The following is a 19,405-nucleotide window of genomic DNA, read 5'->3' as shown; positions in this document are numbered from 1 at the left end:
TTTTAAATACATGTTATTTATCTCTACGTATCATTGGTCTGGAAGGATAACTTTGTCAATTCAGCAGGGGTAATAGGATTTATGCTACATCTTTAAAGCTAGTTTTCAAACTACTATCCAAAGTACATACTAATTATTATTATTATTATTATTATTATTATTATTATTACAATATATATAGATATATACATACAATATGTGCAAAGTTCAATATACAAGATTTTGTTACACACTCATTTCTCTAGAACATTTATTAGTATGTTGCACCGTTTTACTTAAACCAATATAAGTAGTTTGATGTCACCCCTGGAAAACAAAGATTGTTAGTGCAAGATCCTCCATAACTTGGAGGACAAGCAGAACATGGTACTCCTACTTTATATGGTGCTTCTCCAATCCAGTTCCCCCTGAGAAGAAAAGGTAACAATGTCATTAGGACTTAGAAGAACTTCAGGAGTTTTTTTCCATTAGAATAATAAAGTTTACTTTAAACATTTGATATATGTAGGGCCTAGTCTATTCTGTCATTTGGCATAGAATAAGCACACAGTTTGGTGCTGAATGCAGAGTTCAGCTTCATAATCAGAAGATGAATTTGTTTATGTTTCTAGCCCCTATGGTAGTAAACATATGAGTAAAAGTTCATGGAGAAAGTCTTAGAATAATAATAATTTTTCCAGTGCTTCTGGAGTGGGGTTTTCACACCTTTCATAACCTTTGCCCCTTCCTATTACTGGCAGGTTCGACATAAATTAAATTCAGATGCAGAATGAATTAAATGGTCAAATTCTAAGGTATAAAAATAAGCACAACAAATGCACATAAAATACAGTTCATTGTGGTATCCATTTTCAAATAGATCCAAAAGCAGGCCTTTATGTCTTGCTGCTCCTTGTGACAATTCTTGCTCCCCTCCACTGAAATCTGAAACTTATACAGCTATGGAGTTGATATATGAACAGTATATTACTGTTGTTTTCCAGATAGAGCTACAATTGCCATGATTTACAGTTATGGAGGTGTATATGCAGACAGTGAAGAGAAAACAAACCTGTAAATGTATATGGTACTAGAAAGATTACCTGAATTGGGGCCACAGTTAGAAAACTAGATAAAAGGATGATCGGGTATCCCAACCAGGTGGCCATTGGGCTGACAAAATATATGAAGTAGCTGGAACAAAACCAGAGATACTTACTTTGGGGCATAGTTGCATACCAAATAAACAGCTCGTCGCCAAACTGCGCCCCAGACATTCATGTTGTGGCATGTGTGGATTGCGCAGCCTATTCGATTGGAAGTGGCCCAAACCATCTGAAGAAAGAGTAATATTTGCCTGTTAAAAGTCCAACTTAAAAAGCAATAGACCCTATCTTAGAGCTTGGAACTGAAGCCTGATATAGGACAACCTGAACTCACATACCTGGGTATAATGTGTGCACATGGGCCCATAGCATCTCAGTGGGCACCTTGGATTGCAGTCCTGAGGATAAGGAAAGGCGTAGTCTTTCACTTCATCATACCAGGGCTTCACCAGCTGGAGAATGGATCGGTACCTAGGCATAATTAAAGTTAGAAAGAGGGAGAGATTTTGGAACATTACTGATGTGCCAAGACTTATCATGCTGTGGTTTTCCTGCACAAGAACGAACTGGCCGCTTACAGAGTGAGATGCACTGCTATTTCCAAGGCGGCTTGAAAAACTGACCTACATTTTTGTGAACTGACCCTAGGAAGACCTGAAATGCTTTTTTTCTGCTTCAATACTAAAATGCTGTTCTTGGGACAGTATTTTAAGTGCTTGTTATGTTATAATAGATATAATCTAGTACTTACGCATTTTCTATTTTTTCCTGATGAACAGTGCAAGTTTATTATTTCATTTTTATTTTCTATTATTTTAAGAGTTATATCCTGCAAGTTTTAAGGTGGCTAACAATAAAACAATAAAAGATAATCTGGGACATATCTCTATTTCTCCATTTTTGTATTTCATGCTTCCTTGGACCAATGCAGTAAGAACCTTCTTCACCAAATAGCAACTGCCATTGTGCTGTGTCAGACCACGCTGCTGGTCTAGAGGTGATAATGTGCTCCATGTGCAAAGATAATTCCTGCACAAACAGACTTGTCTGGGGCATCATAGGAAGTGCCTATTGGTTTATTTGATTTTTATTTTGATATTTTTATGCCGTGTTTTAGGGCAGGAAACCCCTCTAAAGGAAGCCCACAGAAATAATATAATAATTTGAAATAAAATAATTCGAATCCAGAGCAGTGCCATGGGCATGCCCATTCCCTTTGGCATTCACATGTGCTGGCAAACTGACACGAGACACTCACATCAGTGAGCCTTCTTTTTATTGAGGAAATCTCACAATATCAGGCTTAATGGTTGCACACTCTCTAAAACACACTTAAAGCTGAATGTTGGTCAGAACGCTTTAAGCCCCAAGCTTCAGGCAGTCGCAAAGGGAATTCTTGAAAGGCTTAACAAACCATCCCAAGGGAGCTTCTCCAGACACCGCATATGCTGGTAAATCAGGGAACATGGTAGGAGCCTAAACAAGATCACTGGTAGGGCAAGTCTGGCAGAGAGAGAGAGAGATCACACACCAGTCAATCCCAGCCTGCCGTACACTGAGGACCTGGTAGACGTGATCACAGGGAAGGGAAATATCTCAGGCACAGGAACTCCCCTGCATATAACTTTAGCTCCGAGGAAGTTCCCTGCCATCTAAGTCTGGCAGGGAAGAAATCTAACAGTCCCACCAGCCTGCATACACTGAGCTGACCAGGGAAACACAATCTCAGTCACAGGAACTCCCCTGCAAGTAATGTTAGCTGTGGGGAGTTGGGGGGCTCCCTCCCACCTGAGTCAAGCCACACACATGCAATCCACAGCAAATGCAAGTCCAAGTCTATGAAACGCCTCACAGTACTTTTCATAGCACAGTTCTTAGATGTTCAGAGTCCAAATAGCAAAGCGTCCATGTGCAGAGTGCTTCCCAAGTCCCAAGCAGAGATGGAATCCAAAGCAGGAGGGATTTCAGGCCTTGGGTCGAAAGAGAGTTTGAAACCTAGCAAAACTCTTCAGTTTTGCTCTAACATTTAAAGGCTTGTTCAATGCCACTTGACAGACAGGTCCTATCACCTGTAAACCATACCCATGTGCCAGCAGGGCGGGACTAAGGTGAAACTTCTGTGGGTCCCCCCACACCTTTCCAAAATACTTCCAAGTTCCCAGAGAAGCTTTAGCAGCTCAAGGCTGCAACAGTCCCATGGGAACTTTTCCCATGAGATAAGTTTGCAGAGACATTGACATTCTCAAACTAATTCCTAATAAATAAACCTGTTTTCAACTGGGCTTTCGGCCTAGTTAAGACCTACACCTGCCAAGCAGCAGTCTACACAAAGCCTAAGATAATATAACATGCAGTGGAAGTGGGAGAAAGTCAAACCCAACAACATTCATTAATGTAATTAATAATAATAAATTAATTAAAAGTGACTAGAACAAAAAGGTCTTTAAGGCCCGTTTAAAAACAGCTAAGCAGGGGTTCAAATGTATAGGAGGGAGTTCCACAAAGATGGAGCTGTCACAGAAAGGGCCCTGTCTCTTCTGCCCATCAATATGATTGACTTTAAGAAATTTCTCAATGAATTTCTGCATAGGGCAACTATCTTAGTAGTTTATTAATGGAAATATCTTTCAAGTTATCTGCTTACCTTCCAGTCCGTACGGAGAGATTTTGGCCCAGGAATCTTAATAAATAAGAAGGACCATGGTCCCAAATACAGGTAGCAGCCCATGCTTCTGCAGACTTTGCTAGATTTTCATCCCACACCTGGAAAATATAAATAATTATTCAATTATACTGAACACTAAGAGGGAAGCGTTCAGACATATGAATTATACTGAATAAAGCACAAGAAAGAGAGTAAGAATCAATGGTAATTGCATGGAGTGTGGGGGAGCTCTTTCCCTGCCCTAAATGTAGTTGGCGACTTCTTCTGAGCATTTCTACATGAGGCTTTTATTGCACAGTAGTGATTGGTCACTCATGAAAATTTGCAGGTCCTTTACATGACATCATCAACTTCTAGGGCATCTCCCGAGCTTTCTGACTTTTATCCCACTTTCAAAAAGATCACAGATAACCCAATACAGGACCCAATACATTGCCTGTGTGTAATGACAATGTTGCACTATAACTACAGTGCCATCTGGTGGCTGTAAAATGAAACCAATAGAGCTGAATTGAGAAAGGAAGTTCTTGATTCAAAGCACATGTCCACCCATGTAAAAGAGCGAATTTTAATCCCACAAAGAATGTGTAGGACAAATCTCTGGTAAGGGTGGGGGGATTTCAGCTTTGTGTGATGAACTACTCCATGTTTCTTAGTCCAGCCTGATAGATTGACAAATGTAAAGGAGATGAATCAGCTATGCAATTCTAAACCCACTTAGGGTGCAGTCCTATGCATATTTAGACAGGAAAGGTCTTACAACTCCCAGCATACCCTACCAGTATGGCTAGCTTGGGAATGCTAGGAGTTGTAGGATTCCTGCTTGAGCAGGGGGTTGGACTCGATGGGCTTATAGGCCCATTCCTACTCTACTGTTCTATGATTCTATGATTTTCTGTGTAAACATGCATAGGATTGTGCCCTTAATGGAGAATAAATCCTGCTGAACTAGAGCACAGGTAGATAGCATTGTGCCCTTCAGATGTTTTTGGACTACAACTCCCATCATCCCTGACCACTAGCCATGCTGGCTGGGTGTGATGGAAGTTGTAGTCCAAAACACCTGAAGGGTACCAGGTTGCCTAATCTGAATTAGATGGACCTAGTTCTTAGTGATCATAGATAGGATTGCACTGTTGAATAGATCATTTACTGCAGTTGTATTCCACCCTTCTTCCAAGCTTCAGGGTAGCATTACACCTCCTGAGATAGGTGGAGCTGAAGGTGTCTAAATGCCCCAAAGCCAGCCAATTATTTCATACCCAACAAGGATTTTTAACACTCTTGCTTTTTGATCTTGGTTCAGATCTTAACTCAGAGTTGTTTTAATGCTGCATTATACCAAGGATATTACATGTTGTTATTGCTGTTGTTTAAATCTTGTGTACTGCCTTGAGGCTCTTTGTTCCAGGGTGTCATACATACAATGTAAAGAAATAATAAAATAAATAAAATGTATATTTCCAAACTCATCCTTCACTCTAGCCAGCCACTTTGCTGAAGTTAAGCAGGTTTGAGTCAGATCACTGCCTGGAAAAGAGAGACTCCTGGGTACCATAGATATGCCATGTTCAGTTCCATAATGGAAGAAAGGCAGGATATAAATTTGCTACATAGACATATAGATAGCTAGACCTGATAATAAAAAGGGACTTCATATGTACAAAACCTTTCTAAAGGATGGGGAGTCGTGTCCTCACCTTAAATAATAATTTGGCTGGTTGCACTCAGTATTGTAGGTGGTGTTGGTTATGCATGATCAATGTATACAGTGCCATGAAAAACAACACATCTTGGGAATGGATGGAACAGAGCAAACAGACTATTTGTCTATCAAGCCCAGTATAGTCTAGTCTGACTAGTAATGCCTCTTCAGAGTCTCAAGACGACATCTGACTCATCACTTGCTGTCTGATCTTTTTAACTGGAGATTGAACCATCTGCATGCAAAGCAGATGCTCTACCATTAATCTATGGCCCCCTCCCCGAAAGAAGCAGGCACAGATAATGTTGCCTTTTCTAACTATTCTGTATTGTCATGGGCTCATCATGTTCATGGAGAGCCATTCCTGAACCTAGATCCTGGAAGGTGTGTTCTGTTCAGGGTTCCTGAGGTTAATGGTTTGAGCTGGAACACATAAACATACACACAAGGTATACACATATCCCCCCCGATTCAAATCATCCCTTGGAGGTTCTAATTAGCTGCAAATGAACAGGGAATAGAGAATTTTACATCTGGGAATCAGTGTAGGGGAAGTGATGTTAACCACTCCTTCATATAGACTAGAGACATGAACCAAGCCCTATACTCCGCAGCTGCTTTTAGGAAAAGAAAAAAAGACTTCGGGATTTCCAGTCACTGATCTCTTGTATCATGTGTAGTTTGGCATGTGTATCATGTGTAATTAAAGGAGGGTATTATTTTGCTACACTAAGGAGTCATTGTCGCATCAGTGTATATAAATAGGTCCAGAATTTCTTAATATTGCAGCTTTGGGAGATCTGTCCTAGAGTTGAAATTGGCCCATTCACCCGAGGCCTGCCACATGGAACAGGTAGAAACAGACGTTTTCTTGGCCATCAGTATTGTGGACCTTTGTTTTTTAAGCAACTCAGTGGATACATAACAACCTACTTGGCAATCATCATATTTGGCCAAGAATTTAATAAAGAGGAATCCATTCATCTATTCCCTTGTTTTTTTTATGCATAATTGGAAAATGCCTCCTGTCTTCTTGTCAATACAGATTGTGTGATGAAAGCAGATTTGCTCACTGGAATTTATTCAGACAGATTTATATATTCATATGAGATCACCAGGCCAGATCTACACCTCATGTCACATCATTACGAATGTGGAATAAAAGCAGGAAATAACACTTTGAAATAACACTATGAAACACTATGAAATATGGAATGCTGGTTGTGCCCCAACCGCTATTAGTGCGCTTCAATACCACTATAAAGCAGTACTGGAGATCTAGCCCTGGATTCTGGGTCACCGACCTATTCTTTTACAAATGCAAGAGTGAATCCTTTACATTCAAGAGTCACCTATTTAAATATAAAAATCTAGAGTCAAAAGATGTGTCTTATTGTTTCCCTCTCAATGATATTGTAACATAAAGTCGGTATATGCTTTCTGTATCTTTAAGGTAGCCCAGCAGGAGGCTGTTTGTGGAGAGGTGGACCCTTAAGGCCAGAGAAGGTTCTGGAAGAAGATCTGTGTGTGGTGGTGGTGGTAGTAGTGGTTGTGGTGGGGGGGGGGTGTATGAGGTTTATTTATTTATTTATTGCATTTTTATACCACCCAATAGTAGAAGCTCTCTGGGTGGTTTCAACAAGGCCTAGATTGTGTTCCAGAATAAATGAAGCATCTGTTGTGTTCCTAAACTGGATCACTGTCTTTTCTGGGGGATGGGGCGTGGGGACACCTGCTTATCTGAGCTGCTGGAATAGACCAAAAAGGCTACACAATAATATTCTTCCGTTGAGGCTGCCCTGCTGTGATGAGACTGTGGAGGAGGGATAAAATCCCATCCAATCAACCTGGTCCTATGCCAATCTGTGCATACAGCAGCAAGCTGTGACACTTCTGAGAAAAGCTTTACCCCAAATATATTATTTTCAGGGAACATGCTAAGAACTATAGCATTTTGTTTCATCTTATTATTATTTTGGTAGGGAGTGTGGGTCTGTAAATAAAGAACTTTGGATTGGGTTGAAAATAAACCAGCTAAACTTAACTTTCATAAACTCTGAACTGCTGTCAACATTCCTTGATGGAATAATCCCTTTCAGCATTTAGAAAGGTTGTTTTTGACCGTTCCCTAATGTAACAGCAGTCAGAGCAACAATAGCTATAGGGACTACAAGTGACAACCACATTTCAACAACAAGCCTTGGATCAATGCCAACCCACACTAAACCTTGAGTATGATTGTCATGTTGAATGAACCCAGCCAATGAGTATATTGTTATTAATTTGAACAGGCCTAAAACTGCAATTTTCCTTTGCATTGTTTCCGATCTGGAAGCAAATTAACAATGTCAAAGGGTGTAGATATAAACTGATCATCCATTTAGATGTACAGTCTTGAACCCTTTGATATAATAAATATGGTATTTCATAAAGGGAATCTTTCTACATTTAAAGCTGAGAGACACTGGGGTATTTGTTCTACTAAAGCATTAACATATGCCTTATCCTGACAGCTGCCTTTTACAAGGGACTTGGCTGCATTTATTTGGGGATAACTGATTTCATAAAAGGCTTTCCATTAATATTAAATTTGCATGTGGTACATATTCATACTATCAAGCCACTTTTAGAAGAACTGGAAAGAACTGCCCATGCCAAAGCCATTTAAAATAGGCCATTCCTTTTTTAATAGTTCAGGAAGTGCTTTGTACTAAACAGAGATCATTTCCAATGACCATTTGCCGTTCAAACTGTTGTGTGATCTTTCATTATTAACACATTTCCTGGCTTGATCTGTTTTAACATTTTCAGCACAGGTTTAGCTCAGCCTGGGGCCAGTTGTTGCAAAGAGAGCCACCATGTGGAATATATCATTTAGGGAAGAGAAGTTATGTGGGGGGAGCGGAGCCTGTGGGGAAAAAAATCTCAAGCTTTCTAGCCATTCTAAGATTTTACACACCATGAAAAGACATTACATGCACTCAATGTGTACATGCATATTCTGTTCAATGTTCAATGTTTTGGAAACGTTTCCTCTTTTTTTTAAAAAAAAAAAAAAAGTCTGGCCAAAACAAAGATGAGAACGTCACTGTGACCTTGCCTTGTTTCTCAGCTGATGTTTAAGAACGTAAGAAGTGCTGTGCTGGTTCATCTAATCTATCGAATCCAACATTCTGTTCCCATAGTGGCCAACCAAATGTCTCCGAGAAGCCCACAAGTAGGACATGAATGCAATAGCGCTTTCCCACTCATATTCCCCAGCAACTGATACTGGAAGTAATATATCGCCATCATGACTAGTTAGCCATTGATAACTTTATCCTTTATGAATCTGTCTGATCACCTTTTAATGTCATCCAAGTGGGTGGCCATCACAGCATTGTTTGGCAGCAATTTTCATAGTTTAACAATGTGCTGTGTGAAGTAGCATTTCCTTTCATCTGACCTGAATCTCCCACTATACACCTTCATGGGATGGTCCCAGGTTCTAGTATTATGAGGGGGAGAAAAATATCTCCCTATCCACTGTCTACAGGGTGATTCTTTTGTATCTGGTCAAGAGGGCACGGCTGTTGTGATGAAGAGGGGATTTCACCAGGTGCTTACAAATTCTACTTGCTGAAATTCCCTTTTCTACACAACTGTTAAAGATACAGGCACCCTGTCCTCCTTTCCATATGGTCACCCTAACACACCATGCATAATTTTGTGCACTTCTATCATGTCTCCCCTTACTCTCCTACTAAAAAGCCCCAAATGTTGTAACTTCTTTCTCATCGTGGAGTTGCTCCACCCCTCTGATCACCAGGGTTTCCCTTATCTGTACCTTTCCCAACCCTATGATACCCTTTTTTTGAGATGAAGTGTAGAGAACTGGACACAGTATTTCAAGTGTGGCTGCACCATGGATTTGTATAAAGGTATAATCACTTTTATTTTCTATTCTTTTCCTAAGGATGCCAATTTGGAATTGGCTTTTTCACAGCAGCTGTACACTGGACAGGCTGTCTTGCGTATTCAAAATGTAAGAAGAGATATGTCACACAAAAAGCCAAGGCATGTCATGTCAGAATAGTCTCATGTGAGGCACATGACCCGCAATGAATTTGCCAGGATCATTACAAGACATTCATATAATATTTGAGAGCTTCGGCTATTGGGCGGTATAAAAATGTAATAAATAAATAAATAAATAATATTTGCATCTGATAATTCTAACACTTTGAAGATATATGTTTTCAATCAGTTTCTGGTTGCTTTCCTACATGTGTTTTCAAATTAAAATATAAAAATGAACTACTGGAAGTGACCTAGAGATTGGGATTTCACCCAATGGATTCCTGGGTTGGGATCCAAAGAAGGAAAATGGATGCACTGAAGAAATTCATTTGCTGTGTCTGCCACAACAACAACAAAATGGCTTGTCTGCTGAAAAGAGAAGCCACTTTTTTAAAAAACTGAAGAGTAACTTGTTGCTTTGGCAGTATTTCTGCAGCTGAGTCCCTTTCTCCATGTAGAGCATAGGGTGACCATATGGAAAGGAGGACAGGGCTCCTGTATCTTTAACAGTTGTAGAGAAAAGGGAATTTCAGCAGGAGTCACTTGTATGCCTGCAGCACCTGGTGAAATTCACTCTTCATCACAACAGTTCAAGCTGCAGGAGCCCTGCCCTCTTTTGTATCTAATCAAGATACCTATGTTGGCAGAAAGACAGGGGGAATGTGACCTTGTTGATTCACCTTGATCTCTTGGTGGCTTTTGATACCATCAACCATAATATCCTTCTGGATATTATGTCTGAGCTGGGAGTGGGAGGTACTGCACTGCAGTGTTTCTGTCATACTTGGAGGGTTGGCCCCAGAAGGTGATGCTTGGGGAACATTGCTTGGCCCTGTGGATTCTCCAGTATGGCATCAGTACTGTCCCCCATGCAGTTCAACATCTACATCTACATGAAACTGTTGAGTGTGGTCATCTGGAATTTGGGAGTGCAGCTCTACTTCTCCTTTTCATCAGGTGAGACTGTGAATGTGCTAGATCAGTGCCTGGTTGCAACTATGGACTGGATGAGGGATAATAAACTGAAACTCAATCCAGACAAGCCTGAGATGCTGTTAGAGGTTGGTTCTCCTTAGTGGATGGAGAGTGCTCAACCTGTTAAGGATGGGGCTGCACTCCCCCAAAGGAGCAGTTCATAGTTTAGGAGTTCTTCTGGAACAATCTTTGTCACTTGAGGCTCAGGTGGCCTCAGTGGCACAGAGTGCTTTCTACCAACTTCAGTTGGTGGTCCAGCTATGCCCCTATCTGGACAAGGTTCAACTGGCTTCATTTGTCTATGCTCTGATCACCTCCAACTTAGGGCATGTCTAGACCTAGGGAGGGGAAGGGGAGGATCTTGCAATATCGTGATCACGAGATCCTCCCCCTCAGTCCATATGTGGCACGTGACATCCCGGGAGGAAGAGGACGTCGCACCTGCCATTTTGGTTGTTTTTACTATTATTGAAAATGACCGCATGAGCACTTCAGTGATAGAGGTAGGGTTGTTGTTGTTGTTGTTGTTTAAAAAAATGCTCCCCCCTCCCACCCCTGATGGGCAAGTAACTCCTGAAGAGCAACGTGCCCCATGCCTGGTTCCTGGCTCCTCGTATTTACTCGCGAGGAACCAGGATGAAACTGGGACAGCTGCCCACATGTCCCACGGTTTTGGGACAATCCCAAGACCATGGGAAAAGTCAGAATTAAAGCCATCCCGGTTATCCCGGGGAAAGGGAGGGATTATCCGTCCCTGCCCCCAGGATCCCCTGTGTGTCATGTGGATGCACAGGGATGATCCTGGGACAATTCCTGGGATAAGCCCTCATCTAGACATGCCCTTAGATTACTGCAATCTGTTCTATTTGGGTTGCTTTTGAAGACAGTTCAGAAGCTGCTACGTGCAAAATGCAGCAGCCAGATTGATAACAGGGACTAGAAGGTCTGAACATATGACCAACTCTGGCCTGCTTGTACTGGCTGCCTATATGCTTCTGAACTCAATTCAAGGTGTTGGGTTTAACCTATAAAGCCATACCTGATGGAGTACCTCTCCCGACATGAACCTACCAGGATTCTACACTCAGCATCTAAAGCCTTCCTCCAGGTGCCTCCCCTGGGGGAGGCTCAGAAGGTGGCAATGATGGAGAAGTCCTGCCAACTGTGAAAAGATCTGCCCAAGGAGGTCCGCCTGGTGTCAACATTGTTATCTTTTTAGTGCCAGGTTAAGACTTATCTCTTTTCTCAGGCATTTGGCAGTATATGATGAGTTTCTAATCAGTCCTGAATCTGGCTTATGTTTATGGTTGATTTCTCAAAATTATTTTTAAATATATGTTGTCTCCATGCATACTGTTTGTCTTTGTGTTTTATGTAAATGGTTTTAATCTTTGAATACTGTATGTTTTTTTATCTGTGTAAACCACCCAGCTAGAATTAAGCAAGTTCTTTGCAAAAGAGCTGTCCAAATTACATTCCTGGGACAAAGATGCTACCATCAGCCCTCTTCTACTTTGTCACGTTGATGGAGATCCCTTTCATGAGCTTGTTAGCAATCTGTGCCCATCCAAGATGCTTCTGTAAGTTCAAGATAAACATTATTCTTGTTTAATAAAACAATGGCCCTTTCAGAACTATGTGAATTCTTTACACAGTAGGTAACAGAATTTCTGCTTATCCAGTCTATTTGTAACTTCAAAATGCATTCACTGAAAGCTGCAATGAAATGAAACTTTATATGTAGTGCTGCTGTAGAACGTAGTAATTCATCTCCTGAGGACTAGATTGGCAGGATCACGTTACTGGCAGGTGTTCCAGAGTGTGCATTGGCTTCCTGCAGCATTCCATGAAGAACTTAAGATGCTGGTCATAACCTCCAAGATATATGGCACTCAAGTTATTTAGTGTTTTATAGATTATATCCTTCCCTATACCTCATATCTAGACTCCAGCAAATCGGTCTATTTCTGGTGTACATCAGTTTTATATATATATTCAATCATAAGTCTGTTCCATCCAATTTCCACTTAAATCTGGTTTAAGAGAATATGCATCCACACTGACACTTATTTTTGCATGACATTTTCCCTAATATGTGCATTTTGTATGCCACTGTCCCTAATATACACAACGTTGTACACACTTTTTGAGCCAAGGCAAAATTCGTAAAGTTGTGCAAATTGAAGGATAACTGTATTTCAATCCACATATTAGTCTAGGAAGTACAAATTAGGTTTAAAAGACAGATGAAATGAAATTCTCTCCCATGCTTACTCCCCACAATTTTTAGGATCAAATGAGAACCTTGTTAGCTGTTACTTCTGTGTATCAAGTGTATCAATAATGACAGCACACAGGGAAGTATCCTCAGTAGTTTTTGCACATTTGTGAGTCCTAGAGAAGAGGAAGCCTCAAAAACATCCACTTGAAACAATTTAAGGCCACTAACATTCATGTCGAATGTCACTTCTCAGAAACAATTGAAGTCACCTAACCAGTTCCACTAAGTCAGCTTAAATTCCTAGTAGTATTGTAGCAGCAATGCCACATGCTATCTGCTACTTTTGAGAAGGTTGTTTTAACAGATAGCATCCAAAACTGCTTTAACTTCCTTGGCTAAACTGGTTCACCTGCCCCTCAAAAAGAATCATCTAACTCAAAATGTGTTGGAACGTGTTGGAACTTATTAAACTGTTTCACGGAGACCCTCTGAGGTTCCTACACATTCCTGAGCTAATGCTTTCCCTTTCTTCTTAAGAGATCTAAAGTGAAAAGTCTTCAGTAGCACTGTGCTATATTTTTATACGGACTCAAGTAGGAGTGGATAACCTGTGATCCAAGAGTTGAATCCTGCCTTCCTCCTAGTTTCATGCAGCCCTCAAATGCCCTCTGCAAGCGATCAGTTCAAACCTTTGGCAACAGTGTGCTTGGCTTACAAAAATGATGGTATTTCATGCAAATGAATTGAAATGTCATGATACTGCCAACAGTTGTACGCAAATATGAGAATGCATGTGTCATGAAAATGCATCATACTCATTCGAACAAGTAAAGGGTGGCCCTCAAGATATTTTGGTCTACATCCCATCAGCTCTAGCCAACATAGCCAATGGTGAGGCATGATGGGACTTGTAGGCCAAAACATCTGGAAGGCCACAAGTTGCCCATCCATGATGTAAGTGCTGTGACTCAAAGAATTGTTACCAGAATTTTTGCATCAAAATTTGTAAATGATGGAATTAGAACAGTGGACTAAACCTCCTGTTTTGCAAGTTTCAACAGAACGTATTGTTGTGACATACCCATACAAAAATAAATAAATAGGAGCCAACATTAGCATTGACTATTTGCTCCACATTTACCACAGTTTTTAAAAAATATATAAGAAACAATATGCTTGAGCTCAAACCTGCCAAAAAAACCTCTGCTTTCTCATGCCAGCAGAATTTGGGCTGGCATTCTACAGAAGCATTTTCTCCTGGACCTACCCTTCATGTGTAAGGCAAAAGACTCCCAAATCTTAAATGAGATGGGACTCTCAGCTTCCAGAGTCTAAGAACAGATTACTGAAACAGATTACTGGAGTTAATGCAGGCAAACCTCTGGCTGCAGTTAAGCCCTGGAAATGGCTCTTTAATTATTCTGTCAGTGAAAATGACCAGGCCATATAAATTTAGCTGGAGGATTTATTATGTTTTCCTTGGTGGAGAAAGAACTATAGCATGCATACATTCTGTATTGATGAATATCCCTGCAGGGGAAAAAGAAGTCTTGATTCTTTCTTAATTCTACATAAACGTTCTTTTCTGGGATGAGTCTGGGCGAACGTATTCATTTCATATTCAGCACCACATATCCCAAGGATGAGCCTCAGTAATGAAAGCTTCAAGATGGATCCTGGCATGTTCTGGCTCCCTTTCAGCCCTGATTAAATAGGAGCTTGGGTGTTTAACTTGGTGTTTAACTGGAGTTCAGAATCTAGTTCTACTATTTCAAATTGTAAAAAACATGTTTGGTTTTGGTTTTTTAAAAAGGGAGGGTCATCTCACTCTCATTTCACTATATTTTTGATTCTGTAGAGTCTTATAAAACATTTGGTCCAAAATGATGTAATAATGGCAGCATTCCAAGAACATGGGTATTACCTGGGTCTCAGCAAGCTTGATCCCAGTGTGCTGCACTCAGTTTCAAACGTCTGGTACTTAAAGCTTTGAAAGCAAAGGTAATCCAAGCCTGGGTGGCAGATATGGTCAATTCAGCTTCTAAGAAGCAGGCTGCTGACACAAGATGATAAACTTTGCAAACTTTTAAAAAAAACATCTGGAATCCAACTTGTGGCACTCTGGAAATTTTGGCCTACAATTCCCATGATCCCTCACCATGGGCTAAGTTGGCTAGGGCTAGTGGGAGTTGTAGGCTGAAAGTTCTGGAGGGCTACAATTCCCCCCCTCTCCTCTGCATGGAATGTATATTTTCCCGGAAGGGGACAGCTAATGTTTGTAATGGAGTAAGAAGGGAGTAATCGAAAGAGCATTACTCTTTCTTGCTTATGTGTTGTCGATGTAATTTTAATTTTGTTATTACATTTATATCTCACTTTTTCCCCCTTGCAAGGAGCCCATGCAGCTTACATAGCTCTCTTCCTCTCCATTTTATCCTCACATCAACCCTGGTTAGGGTCAGGCTGAGAGAGACTGGCCCAAAGCCACCCAGTGAGCTTCATGACCGAATGGGGACTAGAACCCAGATCTCCTGAGTCCCAATCCAACATCCTAATCACTACACTACAATGGCTCTCTTAATATCAAAATGCAATGAAATAATGAAGGGGGGGAATCTGCTGAACATGTGAACTGTATGGTTCATGTGGGACATTGCCACAGCTTTCATGGGAGGGGAGGAGTGCTGCTTGTGTGGGAAACAACCATGTGATCTGCCCAGCCTTTATGATTACCAGACTTCGATATTACTGCTGTGGAGTGAGAGACAGCCAGAGGGAAACAGAAGCTTGCTCCTCACTCCACCATGGTGGCCATGTAACATCAACTGCCTTTAGAGAGAAAAAAGGGGCCAAGCAAAGACACAATGGCTGTATTCAGAAGTCACCTTAAACCATGGCTATAACCATAGTAAATAAGGTTTTTTGCTTTATTTACCATGGTTAAAGCCTTGGTTTAAGGTGTCTTTTGAACACGGCCCATATATGCACAAACCCCTCAATCAGCTGAGAGTTGCCCCTTCTCTGGTTTATATTCCTCCACTCCTACATTCAGAAAAACAAAGTATTGCCCATGTGGGAAATATTGTAAAGTTTTCTCTACCTGGATTCTTTCTCTCTTCTGGGTCAATTTATAACACTTTTTATTATTAGCCCTTTAAGGAGCTTGAGCACTTGTATACAATTCACATCGGCCTAGTGTCCTAAACCTACAAGATAAGGTGGGATGCAAATATAAACTAAGAAGCTGTATTTCATAGATAACTTATAACAGGGCCCCAAGATAGCTATCATTTCTTTATTAAGTACAGTGCAGGAGAATCAGTGATAGCCTTAGCCAACCTACTACAAACTTCCATTGGTTTTGTAAGAGTTAACTTCCATGTCTTTTACACACACACACACACACACACACACACACACACCCTCACCCAAGAATTTTGGGAAATGTAATTTGCTGAAGTGAATAAGAGTTCTCATCAAACATTTGTAATACTTTTCACAGAACTACAAGTCCCATGATTCATTGGAAAGAGGGAATGATGGTTAATGTTGTTTAAATCTCCCTTAATATGCCCCCAGGTGATGTTAACATGCCTCCTTCTTCAGACTTTTTTTCTCTCAAAAGGGGGATTAAAGAAAACACATATGTAATGACAACCCCCTAATAGCTGGAGAACTGAAAAAAATACAAACCATAATCTTAAAAAAACATACAATGTAGCATTAGAACATGAATACTGACTACTGAAGTTGTACTATAAGAGCTGGTCACCCATACCTCTCATTCAACTCCTGACAGATGTTGTCAAATTTGTTAATGAATTCCATTAAATGTAAATAATAATAATAATAATAATAATAATAATAATAATAATAATAATAATAATATTTTTGTAGCAATCCTAAATCCAGACTTGGCATGCAGAGGAAGATTGAAATCCTCACTCAGAATTTTTGGTGTGTTTCTATGTATTGTTGTTTTATTTATATGAGACTACCAACGTGTGGGGCACTTTACATTTTAATAAACAAAATGGCGGCTTTTGCCCTCAATGAGCTTACAAGGAACTTTTGACTAGGGGACAACAAACCCAGGGGAAGATCATACAGAGGAGGACCTTTAATTAATCAGTCATGTGCATACTTACTCAGAAGTAAGGGCTATTGTATTCAGTGGAGCTCACTCCCTTATAAGTGTGCAACGGATTGCAGCCTTAAAGCTTTGGGTTTTTTTAAAAAAATATTATATATATATTTGTGTATACTAGAACAGCATTTTTTTTCTGAATCAACTATGCAAGAGATCGCATACATTCAGATTATGCACATATCAAGACAGGCCTCTTGTAGAGGCATGGCTGCAGATGCCACAATCCAAAAGACTACGTCATGGGTGGAGGATGGGAGAACTGGTTGCCTAGATAACTCAGTATATACACAATTATACAGTGGTTTCAAAACCCATTGGCCTAGCTCACTTCAAAAGAGAAAGGAAATGGCTTTCTAGTAATATGACACCTCAGATTTATACTTTCATTTCTAGTCTGGAGTTCCTAAAGTTCAGAAATGGGTAAATAACTAAATGAATGCCTGCTTACCATGTATTCCATGTTAGATGCAGGTGGGAAAACTTTGCCTCTGACTTGGTTGTGATAATCCAGAATGGCAATCATGTCATTCTGCGAAATGTATCGTTTCCTCCTGGTTTTGGGGAGGTTTGCAGAATCCAGGTGAGTTTTCAGGGTGGCTTCAGCATCAGTGTAATTATTGGTTGAGAGGAATAGATCGGTGGAATTGGGTAACTCTATTGCACTTGTTTCACCGAAAATGAAAATCAAGAGGGTACCACTGATTGCAGAAAATACTATCATTTTGGGAACCTTGGAGGGGGAGAAAGCTCTACTTTAAGCCAGAAAGGAAAAGAGAAGATCTGTAAAAGAAAATGGGTTAAAGAATGTCACTGAGATCAGACTTGATCTCCACAGCCAGATCTACACCAAGCAGGATATAACACTTTGAAAATGGTTTGAAAATGGTACATAGAATGTGTCCTGGGACTGAACAGTTGTCAAAACTATTATAAACCATTATAAAGCAGTAGTGTAGATCCTGCCCACCTTTCTCAGAAGAACTTCCCTCTTCCCTTCACCAACTGCTACCCAAGTTGATTAAAGTATGCAACCAATTTCAAAATAGGATGTTTCCAGAGAGTCAAATAAAGCTCCACTCTGCCTCAAGTTGCCTAGCAACTGTACACACACAAATTGCCCTATAACATATGACAGAATGTATTCATACTGATCATCTTACTACAACTGGAGAGGCTGCAAGGAGCATCTAATATTCTGAAGATGAAAAAACCGTACCCCAACCTGGTCATTCTGCATAGACTCCTTCTCTACCCTAATAAAGATTCTTAAGCAAAACGATAGGCAAGAAACATGAGAAGACACAGAGACAGACTATCATACTTGTACTGTTAAACTGAGTCCAGCGAAATGGGATGTGTATTTAATTTAAAAAATGCATGCAAAGCAAACTGACTGAGCTCAATGGCTTACCTCTTTGCAGAACCCAAAAGCCTAGTGTATTGTTCTTCCAAGCTAAACAGTTCTTTTCTGTGCTCTAGGGTGACCCCCTTGGAAAGAAGAGTGTGTCTTATTACAAACCCTCAAAGAGAGAGAGAGAGAGAAACCTCTGCAGGCTTTCTAGCTCTGGCTGCAAAGAGCTGCTAACAGCTTTTATATGTTACAGTAAGCTACAAAGAGTCTTTTGCACAGCTAAAACGAAAGGGGTGGAGTTTTGCACAGAAAACACACAGCGATTGGGTGCCATCTGTTTTTTACTCTAGGATATTAGGATATTGTTTCACAGGCCCTTCTCCCCCACTACAAAGAGACAGAAATCAAGCCTTCCCCTCACGCTCCTTCAATTCCCCCCCACACACACAGTTTTCTCTTTCTCACAGATCACATTCAGTTTGTCCCCCCACTAGAGATAATAATTATGTACATATGATAAATAATGCACATATTTTGTTCTTCAGCTTTCTAGAGTAAATTTTCGGGATGTGCATTCAGTAGCTTAAAGCAACAGTAAAGTCTTAGTAGATCTGTCACTACTAAGCCGACACTTGACGCACAACCGCTAATCGTTTATTTTCATTCAGGCAACTCCGAAGCAGGAATGAATAAACTGATAACTCAGGAAAGATGTTGGCCACCTGAATGCCTGCCCATGGAAAGCTACAGAAGCCGCTTGACTTGAAAGCGGAAGGGGGTCAGGGAAACATCTGGTTCACATTTAGTAGCATATAGTTGGAATTATTTAAGCAGGGAATGGTTCAGCCACTTATAAACTGAGGGCATAACACCAGGTCCATGAAGAATGCAGCAGCAGCAGTACAGGCCGCCAATGACCCAGAGCCAGCAATCCCATATTATGGGGTTACAGATTGGAGCTCCTTCAATACTAGGCAGAAACAGTGCCAGGTCTGAGAGGCCTGAGGAAATCTTCAGGAGCAGGCCCCTCAGACATTCTGTCGAATTATTTTGTGATGTCAGTGGAACAAGGCTACTCACAGGAGAAAGCATTGCAAGCAACAGGGGGAAAGGGGGCATTGGTTATTGCAACATGCTCAGAGGCTTACCCAGCTTGCCTCTGCACAGATGCACTGCCATGTTCCATCGTGGAAG

The 19,405-nt window shown here is 40.7% G+C and overlaps 1 protein-coding gene across 1 annotated transcript; it reads right to left on the bottom strand.

Moving 5' to 3' along the window:
• Positions 1-247: 247 nt before the first annotated feature.
• Positions 248-18,373, bottom strand: PI15 (peptidase inhibitor 15). The gene is made up of 6 exons (XM_063129870.1): positions 18,272-18,373; positions 17,309-17,640; positions 3,730-3,848; positions 1,424-1,556; positions 1,199-1,314; positions 248-407 (listed from the first exon to the last, which is right to left on the bottom strand). Exons 2-6 carry the CDS (start codon positions 17,579-17,581, stop codon positions 272-274), a joined length of 777 nt encoding a protein of 258 aa, XP_062985940.1. The 5' UTR covers positions 17,582-17,640; positions 18,272-18,373; the 3' UTR covers positions 248-271.
• Between the last annotated feature and the right edge of the window lie 1,032 nt (positions 18,374-19,405).

This window comes from Elgaria multicarinata, chromosome 7 (assembly GCF_023053635.1).
Source record: "Elgaria multicarinata webbii isolate HBS135686 ecotype San Diego chromosome 7, rElgMul1.1.pri, whole genome shotgun sequence".
Lineage (NCBI taxonomy): Eukaryota > Metazoa > Chordata > Lepidosauria > Squamata > Anguidae > Elgaria > Elgaria multicarinata.
This window is presented reverse-complemented; position numbering and strand designations above follow the sequence as displayed.

What these genes read in the sequence shown, in the direction of transcription:
- PI15 (XM_063129870.1), bottom strand. Translation starts at nt 17,581, where the DNA reads ATGATAGTATTTTCTGCAATCAGTGGTACCCTCTTGATTTTCATTTTC. An exon ending in CTCTCCGTACGGACTGGAAG is followed by an intron (nt 1,557 to 3,729) that starts GTAAGCAGATAA and finishes AATTATGCCTAG; the next exon opens with GTACCGATCCATTCTCCAGC. An exon ending in GTATGCAACTATGCCCCAAA is followed by an intron (nt 408 to 1,198) that starts GTAAGTATCTCT and finishes TTTTCTTCTCAG; the next exon opens with GGGGAACTGGATTGGAGAAG.